Source organism: Oncorhynchus clarkii, chromosome 7, assembly GCF_045791955.1.
Source record: "Oncorhynchus clarkii lewisi isolate Uvic-CL-2024 chromosome 7, UVic_Ocla_1.0, whole genome shotgun sequence".
In the NCBI taxonomy this organism is placed as follows: Eukaryota; Metazoa; Chordata; class Actinopteri; order Salmoniformes; family Salmonidae; genus Oncorhynchus; species Oncorhynchus clarkii.
Window position 1 is genome coordinate 35,457,228 of NC_092153.1, and position 13,085 is coordinate 35,470,312.

At 42.7% G+C, this 13,085-nt stretch overlaps 1 protein-coding gene across 1 annotated transcript in view; it reads right to left on the reverse strand.

The window, feature by feature from the left end:
• The window catches only part of LOC139414200 (protein FAM210B, mitochondrial-like), a 28,041-nt gene extending 15,902 nt beyond the window's left edge, over positions 1 to 12,139 (reverse strand). The window contains exon 1 of the mRNA XM_071162089.1: positions 11,474 to 12,139. Coding sequence (XP_071018190.1) covers positions 11,474 to 12,031 — 558 coding nt within the window. The 5' untranslated portion in view covers positions 12,032 to 12,139. The remainder of the gene's footprint in view (positions 1 to 11,473) is intronic.
• Between the last annotated feature and the right edge of the window lie 946 nt (positions 12,140 to 13,085).

Sequence of the window (13,085 nt, forward strand, 5' to 3'; positions counted from 1 at the left end):
CAACATTTATTCCATGGGACAAAACTAGGTCCAGCGTATGACTGTGACAGTGAGTGGGTCCAGAGACATGTTGGACAAAACCCACTGAGTCGATGATGGCTCCGAAAGCCTTTTGGGAGTGGGTCTGTGGACTTTTCCATGTGAATATTAAAGTCACCAAAGATTAGAATATTATCCGCTATGACTACAAGGTCCGATAGGAATTCAGGGAACTCAGTGAGGAACACTGTATATGGCCCAGGAGGCCTGTAAACAGTAGCTATAAAAAGTGATTGACTAAAGACTTTGTGAAATCGGACACGATGGGTAGATTAACAAGAAGTTTCTTTCATTTTCTGTATTGGACTTGTTCATGTGTGAAAGTTACATATTTCTAAAAAATATTTTTGAATTTTGCACGCTGCCTTTTCAGCGGAATGTTGTCGAGGGGTTCCGCTAGCGGAACGCCTGCGCTAGAAAGGATAAGCTTGTTTTAAAAACTGCATGCCTATACGGTGAACATCGGAAAAGGGAATAGAAGCAGGGCAGTACTGTGGGATGAAAAGGTTTGATCAGTTATACAACTTCATGGAATAAGAAACATTTGCATGCCTGACGTGCGACCCACATGACTACAGTCGTGGACAAAAGTTTTGAGAATGACAAATATTAATTTTCAAAGTCTGCTGCCTCAGTTTGTATGACGGCAATTTGCATATACTCCAGAATGTTATGAAGAGTGATCCGATGAATTGCAAAGTCCCTCTTTGCCATGCAAATTAATCCCAGAAAAACATTTCCACTGCATTTCAGCCCTGCCACAAAAGGACCAGCTGACATGTCAGGGACACTCTCGTTAACACAGGTGTGAGTGTTGACGAGGACAAGGCTGGAGATCACTCTGTTATACTGATTGAGTTTGAATAACTAACTGGAAGCTTCAAAAGGAGGGTGGTGCTTAGAATCAGTGTTGTTCCCCTGTCAACCATGGTTACCTGCAAGGAAACACGTGCTGTCATCATTGCTTTGCACAAAAAGGTCTTCACAGGCAAGGATATTACTGCCAGTAAGATTGCACCTAAATCAACCATTTATCGGATCATCAAGAACTTCAAGGAGAGTGGTTCAAATGTTGTGAAGGCGGCTTCAGGGCACCCAAGAAAGTCCAGCAAGTGCCAGAACTGTCTCCTAAAGTTAATTCAGCTGCGGAATCGGTGCACCACCAGTACAGAGCTTGCTTAGGAATGGCAGTAGGCAGTTGTGAGTGCATCTGCACACACGGTGAGGTGAAGACTTTTGGAGGATGGCCTGGTGTCAAGAAGGGCAGCAAAGAAGCCACTTTTCTCTCCAGGAAAAACATCAGGGACAGACTGATATTCTGCAAAAGGTACAGGGATTGGACTGCTGAGGACTGGGGTAAAGTCATTTTCTCTGCTGAATCCCCTTTCCGATTGTTTGGGCATCTGGAAAAAAGCTTGTCCGGAGAAGACAAGGTGAGCGCTACCCTCAGTCCTGTGTCATGCCAACAGTAAAGCATCCTAAGACCACTCATTGCTTCTCAACCCAGGGAGTGAGCTCACTCACAATTTTGCCTAAGAACGCAGCCATGAATAAAGAATGGTACCAACACATCCTGCTAGAGCAACTTCTCTCAACCATCCAGGAACAGTTTGGTGATGAACAATGCCTTTTCCAGCATCATAGAGCACCTTGACATAAGACAAAAGTGATAACTAAGTGGCTCGGGGAACAAAACATCGATATTTTGGGTCCATGGCCAGGAAACACCCCATACCTTAATCCCATTGAGAACTTGTGGTCAATCCTCAAAAGAGGCAGCTGGACAAACAAAAACCCACAGATTCTGACAAACACCAAGCATTGATTATGCAAGAATAGGTTGCCATCAGTCAGGATGTGGCCCAGAAGTTCATTGACAGTATGCCAGGGTGGATTGCAGAGGTCTTGAAAAAGAAGGGTCAACACTGCAAATATTGACTCTTTGCATCAACTTCATGTAATTGTCAATAAAAGCCTTTGACACTTATGAAATGCTTGTAATTATACTTCAGTATTCCATAGTAACATCTGACAAAAATATCTAAAGACACTGAAGCAGCAAACTTTTTGAAAATTAATGTGTCATTCAAAACTTTTGGCCACGACTGTACATTTGAAGTCAGAAGTTCACATACACCTTAGCCAACTACATTTAAAACACACGTTTTTCACAATTGCTGACATTTAATCCCAGTAAAAATTCACTGTTTTAGGTCAGATAGGATCACCACTTCATTTTAAGAATGTGAAATGTCAGAATAATAGTTGAGAGAATGATTTATTTCAGCTTTTTTTTCCTTTCATCACATTCCCAGTGGGTCAGAAGTTTACATACACTCAATTGGTATTTGGTAGCATTGCCTTTAAATTGTTTCACTTCTTTAGGTATAGGGGCCAGCATTTTCACTTTTGTATAAATAGCGTGCCCAATTTCAACTTCCCGCTACTCATGCCAAGAATATAAGATATGCATATTATTAGTAGATTTGGATAGAACACACTCTGAAGTTCCTAAAACCGTTTGAATCATGTCTGTGAGTATAACAGAACTTATGTAGCAGGCAAAACCCTGAGGACTAACCGTTCAGAATTTACTTTAGGTTCTCTGTCTGTTCAGTGAGTTCTCATTGGAAAACGATATTTCTTAGGCACTTGTTTTCAGTTCAGTTCCTGTTTTCAGCTTCCACTGGATGTCACCAGACTTTGGAATTTGGTTGAGGTTATTGTTTTGTGCAATGAAGAAGTACAGCCATCTAGGAACTGGGTAACACTGTTGAGAGTTGCGCAAGACTTGAAAAGTAGCGTTGGTTTGTTGTCTTCCTGTATTGAACACAGATAGACTCGTCTACAATTTGATTGATTATTAATGTTTAAAAATACCTGAAGTTGTATTACAAAAGTAATTTGAAATATTTTGGAAAAGTTTGTAGGCACAAATTGCAAGCTGTTTTTTTCTGGATCAAACGCGCCTCCCAAAAAATTGACATTTTGGATATATATGGACGGAATTCATCAAACAAAAAGGACCAATTGTCATGTTTATGGGACATATTGGAGTGCCAATAAAAGAAGCTCGTCAAAGGTAAGGCATATTGTATACACTGCTCAAAAAAATAAAGGGAACACTTAAACAACAATGTAACTCCAAGTCAATCACACTTCTGTGAAATCAAACTGTCCACCTAGGAAGCAACACTGATTGACAATACATTTGCTTTCACTCTAGTGGTAGCATGAGACGAAGTCTACAACCCACACAAGTGGCTCAGGTAGTGCAGCTCATCCAAGATGGCACATCAATGCGAGCTGTGGCAAGGAGATTGACGGTGTCTGTCAGCGTAGTGTCCAGAGCATGGAGGCGCTACCAGGAGACAGGCCAGTACATCAGGAGACGTGGAGGAGGCCGTAGGAGGGCAACAACCCAGCAGCAGGACCGCTACCTCCGCCTTTGTGCAAGGAGGAGCAGGAGGAGCACTGCCAGAGCCCTGCAAAATGACCTCCAGCAGGCCACAAATGTGCATGTGTCTGCTCAAACGGTCAGAAACAGACTCCATGAAGGTGGTATGAGGGCCCAACGTCTACAGGTGGGGGTTGTGCTTACAGCCCAACACTGTGCAGGACGTTTGGCATTTGCCAGAGAACTGGCAGAGAATTCGCCACTGGCGCCCTGTGCTCTTCACAGATGAAAGCAGGTTCACACTGAGCACATGTGACAGACGTGACAGAGTCTGGAGACGCCGTGGAGAATGTTCTGCTGCCTGCAACATCATCCAGCATGATCGGTTTGGAGGTGGGTCAGTCATGGTATGGGGTGGCATTTTGTTGGGGGGCCGCACAGCCCTCCATGTGCTCGCCAGAGGTAGCCTGACTGCCATGTGAGACCATATGCTGGTGCGGTTGGCCCTGGGTTCCTTCTAATGCAAGACAATGCTAGACCTCATGTGGCTGGAGAGTGTCAGCAGTTCCTGCAAGAGGAAGGCATTGATGCTATGGACTGGCCCGCCCGTTCCCCAGACCTGAATCCAATTGAGCACATCTGGGACATCATGTCTCGCTCCATCCACCAACGCCACGTTGCACCACAGACTGTCCAGGAGTAGGCGGATGCTTTAGTCCAGGTCTGGGAGATCCCTCAGGAGACCATCCGCCACCTCATCAGGAGCATGCCCAGGCGTTGTAGGGAGGTCATACAGGCACGTGGAGGTCACACACACTACTGAGCCTCATTTTGACTTGTTTGAAGGACATTACATCAAAGTTGGATCAGCATGTAGTGTGGTTTTCCACTTTAATTTTGAGTGACTCCAAATCCAGACCTCCATGGGTTGATAAATTTGATTTCCATTGATAATGTGTGTGATTTTGTTGTCAGCACATTCAACTATGTAAAGAAAAAAAGTATTTAATAAGAATATTTAATTCATTCAGATCTAGGATGTGTTATTTTAGTGTTCCCTTTATTTGTTTGAGCAGTGTATTTTATTTCTGCATTTTGTGTAGCGCTTGCAGGGTTGAAATATGCTACTCTTTGTTTACTGTTGTGCTATCATCAGAAAGTAGCTTCTTATGCTTTCGCCGAAAAGCCTTTAAAAAATCTGACATGTTGGCTGGATTCACAACGAGTCTAGCTTTAATTTCATATCTTACATGTGTGATTTAATGAAAGTTTGATTTTATATCATTTTACTTGAATTTGCCGCGCTGCATTTTCCCTGGCTCTTGGCCAAGTGAGACCTATACCTTAAGAAGTTATTAACTTGGGTCAAACGTTTGGGGTAGCCTTCCACATGCTTCCCACAATAACTTGGGCAAATTTTGGCCCTTTCCTCCTGACAGAGCTGGTGTAACTGAGTCAAGTTTGTAGGCCTACTTGCTCGCACACGCTTTGTCAGTTCTGCCCACAAGTTTTCTATAGGTTAGAGGTCAGGGCTTTGTGATGGCCACTCCAATAACTTGACTTTGTTGTCTTTAAGCCATTTTAACACAACTTTGGAAGTATGCTTGGGGTCATTGTCCATCTGGAAGACACATTTGCGACCAAGCATTAACCTTTCTAGCGCAGGGGTTCCGCTAGCAGAACAACATACCGCTGAAAAGGCAGCGCGCGCAAGATTCCAAAATATATTTTAGAAATATGTAACTTTCACACATTAACAAAAAAGCAAATGAAAGATAAACATCTTCTTAATCTACCCATCGTGTCCGATTTAAAAAATGCTTTACAGCTAAAGCACAACATATGATTACGTTAGATCACCACCAAGTCGAAAAAACACAGCCATTTTTCCAGCCAAAGATAGGAGCCACAAAAAGCAGAAAAATAGATAAGTAATCACTAACCTTTGATGATCTTCATCAGATGACACTCATATGACATCATGTTACACAATACATGTATGTTTTGTTCGATTATGTGCATATTTATATCCAAAAATCTCAGTTTACATTGGCGCCTTACGTGCAGTGATGTTTTGATTCCAAAACATCCAGTGATTTTGCAGAAATACTAATAATAAACATTGATAAAAGATAGTGTTATTCACAGAATTAAAGATAGACTTCTCCTTAATGCAAACGCTGTGTCAGATTTTTTTTAACTTTACGGAAAGCATAATCTGAGAACGTTGCTCAATACCCAAAACAGCCAGAGGAAGAGCCGCCATTTTGGAATACACAAAGTTAGAAACAACACCATAAATATTCACTTACCTTTGATGATCATTAGGAGGCACTCCCAGGAATCCAGGTTCGACAATAAATGACTGATTTGTTCCATAAAGTTCCATAATTTATGTCCAAATAGCCACTTGTTGTTAGCGTGTTCAGCCCAGTAATCCATCTTCATGAGGTGCGAGCATTTCATCCAGACAAAAACTCGAAAAGTTCCATTACAGTGCTTTAGAAACATGTCAAACGATGTATGGAATCAATCGTTAGGATGTTAACATAAAACATCAATAATGTTCCAACCGGAGAATTCCTTTGTCTTCAGAAAAAGCACTGGAACGCGAGGTAACTCTGTCGGGAGCGCACGTCATGAGACCAAGGCTCTCTGCCATACCACTGACTCAGAGGTCTCATGAGCCCCTCCTTTATAGTAGAATCCTCATTCAAGTTTTTAAAGATGGTTGACATCTAGTGGAAGCCTTAGGAAGTTCAATCTCATCCATATCTCAATGTGTACTCGGTAGGTCAAGCTTTAAAAAACTACAAACCTCAGATGTCCCACTTCCTGGTTGGATTCATCTCAGGTTATCGCCTGCCATATGAGTTCTGTTATACTCACAGACATCATTCAAACAGTTTTAGAAACTTCAGAGTGCTTTCTATCCAATACTACTAATAATATGCATATATTAGCATCTGGGACAGAGTAGGAGGCAGTTCACTCAGCACGTTATTCATCCAAAAGTGAAAATGCTGCCCCCTATCCCAAAAAGGTTAACTTCCTGACTGATGTCATGAGATGTTGCTTCAATATATCCACAATTTTCCTCCCTCATGATGCCATCTATTTTGTGAAGTGCACCAGTCCCTCCTGCAGAAAAGCACCCCCACAACATGAATCTGCCACCACTGTGCTTCACGGTTGGGATGGTGTTCTTCGGCTTGCAAGCCTCCCACTTTTTCCTCCAAACATAACAATGGTCACTATGGCCAAACAGTTCAAATTTTGCTTATTCAGACCAGAGGACATTTCTCCAAAAAGTACGCTCTCCAAAAAGTACGGTCTTCGTCCCAATGTGCAGTTGCAAACCGTAGGCTTATTCCTTGCTGAGCGGCCTTTCAGGTTATGTCGATATAGGAGTGGTTTTACTGTGGATATAGACACAGTTACCGGTTTCCTCCAGCATCTTCACAAAGGCCGTTGCTGTTGTTTTGGGATTGATTTGCACTTTTCGCACCAAAGTATGTTCATCTCTAGGAGACAGAACACATCTCCTTCCTGAGCGATACGACGGCAGTGTGGTCCCATGATGTTTATACTTGTGTCCTACTTTTTGTACAGATGAACATGGCACCTTCAGGCATTTGGAAATTTCTCCCAAGGATGAACCAGACTTGCGGAGGTCTACAATATTTTCTGAGGTCTTGGCTGATTTCTTTTGATTTTCCCATGATGTCAAGCAAAGAGGTACCGGGTTTGAAGGTAGGCCTTGAAATACATCCACAGGTACACCTCCAATTGACTCAATTAGCCTATCAGAAGCTTCTAAAGCCATGACATCATTTTCTGGAATTTTCCAAGCTGTTTAAAAGGCACAGTCAACTTAGTGTATGTAAACTTCTGACCCAATGGAATTGTGATACAGTGAATTATAAGTGAAATAAGCTGTCTATAAACAAATTGTTGGACAAAATACTTGTGTCACGCACAAAGTAGATGTCCTAACCGACTTGCCAAAACTACAGTTTGTTAACAAGAATTTTGTGGAGTGGTTTAAAAACTAGTTTTAATGATTCCAACCTAACCCAGAACCCAAACCGCACGTGCGTGACTGTGCATACATGTATTTTGCCACCCGACACCAAACGCGATCACGACACGCAGGTCACAATATAAAAAATTAACTCTGAACCGATTACATTAATTTGGGTACAGGTCGAAAAGCATTTAACATGTATGGCAATTTAGCTAGCTAGCTTGCACTTTGAGTTGAGTTGTTATTTTACGTGAAATGCACAAGGTCCTCTACTCTGACAATTAATCCACATATAAAATGTACAACCGTACCGTTTCTAGTCATCTCTCCTCCTTCCAGGCTTTTTCTTCTCTGGACTTTATATTGTGATTGGCAACTTTCATAAATTAGGTGCATAACCGCCACCGACCTCATTCGTCTTTCAGTCACCCATGTGGGTATAACCAATGAGGAAATGGCACGTGGGTACATGCTTCTATAAACCAATGAGGAGATGGGAAAGGCAGGACTTTCAGCGCAATCTACGTCAGAAATAGAACAGACTTCTATTTTAGCCCTTGGTAACGCAGACGCTCATTGGCGTGCACGAGCAGTGTGGGTGCAATAATTGAATAATATAGTTTTGTAAATTTATTTAGCAAAGCTCGTGCATGCGACGCGAGCGGTGTAGTCAGCCTGTAAGTGTATGTAAACTTCCGACTTCAACTGTATATGAAGCAGGCAAATAGGCATCCAGTTACTGTTCGATTGAACTGTTAGAATGGGCAAAACGAGTGCGCCGGTTCCATTATTTCAGAAATGGCCTGCATCCTGGGATTTTCACACACAAGAGTTCCCAGGATTTATCGAGAATGCGTCGACAAACAAAAAACATCCAGCCAGCAGCAGTTGTGTGGTTAAAAACTGCTAGTTGAGAGGTCAAAGGATAAATGACAAGAATCGTGCAAGCTAACAGGCAGGCAACACACAGGCGGCACAGTACAACAGTGGTGTGCAGAACGGCATCACAGAATGTCGGTCCTTGAACACAGATGGGTTATTGCAGCAGATGACCGACCTAGGTTTCACGCCTATCAGCTAAAAAAACAAGAAGAAGCGGCTGCAGTGGCACACGATCACCAACACTGGACAATTGTGTGGAAAAACATTGCCTGGTCCGATTGCGTCATGGCAGTCAGGATCTGGAATAAGCAGCATGAGTCGTTGGCCCCATCCTGCCTGGTGTCAACGGTACAGGCTTGTGGCGATGGTGTAATCGTGTGGGGAATGTTTTCCTGGCACATGTTAGATTCCTTGATACCAATTGAGCAACGGTTGAACATATATTGTAGAATCCATGCCCGAGGAATTCAGGCTGTTCTGGAGGCAAAGGGAGATCCGACACAGTACTACATGGGTGTACCTAATAAAATATGTAAATATATAAATGGGAGAGAGAGTGTGTGAGAGAGAATAGTCTATGGAATTGTTTATGGAAACAAGGTACTGCAGGTGGTATTGGCAGAAGTGGTTTAACTTAACAGAAGTCCTAGTGGTTATTTGTGGTGATGCCTGCCCACTTGCCCTTCAGCACAGGTATCATGACCCCCAGCACGGCCTGTACATCGCAATGTATGTATGCCCCCAATGCAAAAGTCTAATACAGCCACAGTAGGAATTCAGATTGTTTTACTTTGAGCAAATTAACCAATTATCTTTTGTTTAATTTATATAACAGTCCAACCTTGTTTAGCATTATCTAGTCCAACTGTGGCATGATTCCGCAATTGCTGTCTGCTGATTTTGTGCTTCCAGTGCAATTGGAATGTATTCAGACCCCTTGACTTGTTCCACATTTTGTTACGTTACAGCCTTATAAAACTTCAATCTACACACAATACCCCATAATGACAAAGTGAACATAGGTTCAGAAATGGATGCTCAGCGCATCCGGTTTCCATCAACCATTCTTGAGAGGTTTCTAAAACTTGATTGATTGGAGTCCACCAGTAGTAAATTCAATAGATTGGACATGATTTGGAAAAGGCACACCTGTCTATAGAAGGTCCCACTGTTGACAGTGCATGTTAGAGCAAAAACCAAGCCATGAGGTCGAAGGAATTGTCTGCAGTGCCCCGAGACAGGATTGTGTCGAGGCACAGATCTAGGCAAGGGTACCAAAAAATGTCTGCTGCATTGAAAGTCTCAAAAACACAGTGGCCTCAATCGTTCTTAAATGGAAGACGATTGGAACCAGCAAGACTCTTCCTAGAGCTGGCTGCCCGGCCAGACTGAGCAATCGGGGAAGAAGGGCCTTGGTCAGGGAGGTGACAAAGAATGTGATGGTCACTGACAGAACAATCCAGAAGGACAACCATCTCTGCAGCACTCCACCAAAATCAGGCCTTTATGGTAGTGGCTAGACAGAAGCCACTCCTCAGTAAAAGGCACATGACAGCCCACTTGGAGTTTCCAAAAGGCATCTAAAGACTGACCATGTGAAACAAGATTCTCTATTCTATGGAAATCAAGATTGAACCCGTCTGGATGTCAAGCGTCACAACAAGAGGAAACCTGGCACCATCCCTACGGTGAAGCATGGTGGCAGCATCATGCTGTGGGAATGTTTTTTCAGCGGCAGGGACTGGGAGACCAGTCAGGATTGAGGGAAAGATGAACAGAGCAAATTAGAGAGAGATCCTTGATGAAAACCTGCTCCAGAGCGCTCAAGACCTCAAACTGGGGGAAAGGTTCACCTTCCAACAGGACAACGACCCTTAGCACACAGCCAAGACAATGCTGGAGTGGCTTCGGGACAAGTCTCTGAATGTCCTTGAGTGGCCCAGACAGAGCCCAGACTTAAACCCGAAAATAGCTGTGCAGCAACGCTCCCCATCCAACATGACAGAGCTTGAGAGGATCTGCAGAGAAGAATGGGAGAAACTCCCCAATACAGGTGTGCCAAGCTTGTAGTGTCATACCCAAAAGACTTGAGGCTGTAATCGCTGCCAAAGATGCTTCAACAACATACTGAGTAAAGTGTCTGAATACTTATTTAAATGTGATTTCATTTTTTTTTTATTGTGCACATTTTATAAAAACCTGTTTTTGCTTTGTCATTATGGGCTAGTGTGTAGATTGATGAGGAAAACACAATTTAATACATTTTAGAATAAGGCTGTAATGTAACAAATTGAGAAAAAAGTAAAGGGACCTGAATACTTTCCGAAGGCACGGTATACTGTAGCAAGAAAGTAATACTAAGTGTATGTTTTGCAGTAAGCTGTTGGTATTCCAGCCTAATAATTTAGTCCCTTTACCACTCTTAATTTCACCTATTGTTCTGACTTAGCCTATAACCTGTTTTAGAGAAATGCAATCATTTAACATTGTAAGAACTTCCATTGTCTGCCTATATGTCCCCTTTATTTATCCTACGGTTCTGACTTGGTGTACAAGGGGAATACTGTAAGAATGGCCCATGTTCTGAATTCTGTTGCTGTACATTTCAAAAGTGTTGAACAAATAGTTATTGACGATGTCTGTCCTAGGTCGTTCATTAATGTCTTAATCTAAATTATGGATAGCCTCTTATCTGCATGTCATCCCCTTATGCCATAGTTTGTACATGTCAATTGTAAGTAGAAATTACATTTGTTTAAGCAAGTCAGCCATATCAGCTGTTTTTTTTAAAGCCAGTAAATGAGGCTGAATGATCTGTTTCGCTGCAGACAAGGCTCCTCTGATAACCAAGTTTAGCTAGCGGTGGTAAGGTGTTGGGACAGCTTTATGTAGGCCCTAACAGATTGTGGGCACCGTTTTCACCATTATAGTGCAATTAATGTATTGTTTAGTGTTGTGTAGATTTGCAGGCATGCATCTCGCCCAAAAGAATGTTTGCCCCACCAAGATTTACATTCTAAAATTGCCACTTAGTACTTTACTCCTCTGGCATGATTGATGGTCAAACATTGTTAATTTAAATTCGATGTCACATGGGTTAAACAAATACCATTCAAAGTTGAATTTACCACTTTGTGATCTGCGGGCGAGTCCTCCACCAGTTTGGGAGCAACAGCAACAGAGGAAAAAGGTCTCATTTGCACAGTCATTGTGGGATATAATCGATGATTGCAGACATTGGCGCCAGACGTAAACACAGATTCAAGTGCATCTACGTATTGTTTCTTCTGCCAGCTTTGGCCTCCATTCGCCCGATAAAGAGTTGAGCTAGTGACATGTGTACGGCTGAATAAGCTTTCACCATTACTTTTGTTGGAGAGATTTAAAGAAAACGAATTTACTCGAGTTAATCGTTGCTGATGCGTAATTATGAAACGAACAGAGTCCCGGTTCTTCACGGAAAACATATCCTTCTCCCTTTTTTCTCGCTTTCCATCAGGCGAAAGTGCCACAAAATATCCACAAAAAGCTCGGGAGGATTTGAATGCATGGATGTTACGTAATGGCAAAGTGCAGGTAACGTCAACTACCGTTAGTCTGTTCGTTTTAAATTGTGCCCCTGTCGTGGAGTTGAAACCCTGCTCCAAAGCCTTCGCCGACAGCCTCGCTCCTCGACACACAAACATGTCTCTCAAACTACAAACAAAGCACGGACTGTAAAGCTGATTAATTAAAAATAAAACTAACGTTTGTTGAGGACGCTCATAAAATGTAATCTCAACTTCTGTCCATCTCGCGCTGCTGATTACGGTGTGGGTGGAAGAGCCAATAGGACACAGATATGGCTCCACCAATAACGAGCCCGCATGTAGGTGAACGCTGTAATAATAAGGGAGTTATTTTACGCTGGAACGGGTTAAAAAGGCCCCGTCACGTTATCAGTCGAAAGCGGGGAGGGAGGAGTGCCCTTCTCAAACAGTGGCGGTTCTAGACCATTTCTACTGGGGGGCCCAGTTACATTAGATGTTATTGTTGTCATATCGTTTTCTTCACTGCATTTCAGGCATTAGCAGGCAAAATACCATGTTCATAATCATCATCGTTGCCGCTGTCTAATAACGGACGACCCCCCACAAGGGGGTCCAAAATTGTTGTCACAGTCCCCCAGACCCGCTATTGTTCTCAAATCGAACAGTAATTTGCGCCGCTCGGTCATTTTGTCAGCAAGGCAGCAGGTGCATTGTCCATAAACATAGAACATCTATTTTCCATTAAATATATAAGTCATTTTCATTGGGGAGGCAGATAAAGCTTTAAAAAAAAATCAAAAGCAATCACTTTTCCATGGGGAAATAGAATTCTAACAATTACTACGCATGCTTAATTAGTCTAGGTCACATTTGTTCAGACCGGAGTCAGACAGAGTGGGGCCTGGTTCGCAGTCGGCATTGCAATTAATCTCAAAGATATTTGATGGTGTTGAGGTCAGGGCAATGTGCAATGTGCAGGCCAGTCAAGTTCTTCTACAGCCGATCTCGACAAACCATTTCTGTATGGACATTGCTTTGTGCACGGGGGCATTGTCATGCTGAAACAAGTAAGGGCCTTCCCCAACCTGTTGCCACAAAGTTGAAAGCACAGAATCATCTAGAATGTCATTGTATGTGGTAGCGTTAATATTTCCCTTCACTGGAACTAAGGTGCCTAGCCCAAACCATGAAAAACAGCCCCAGATCATTA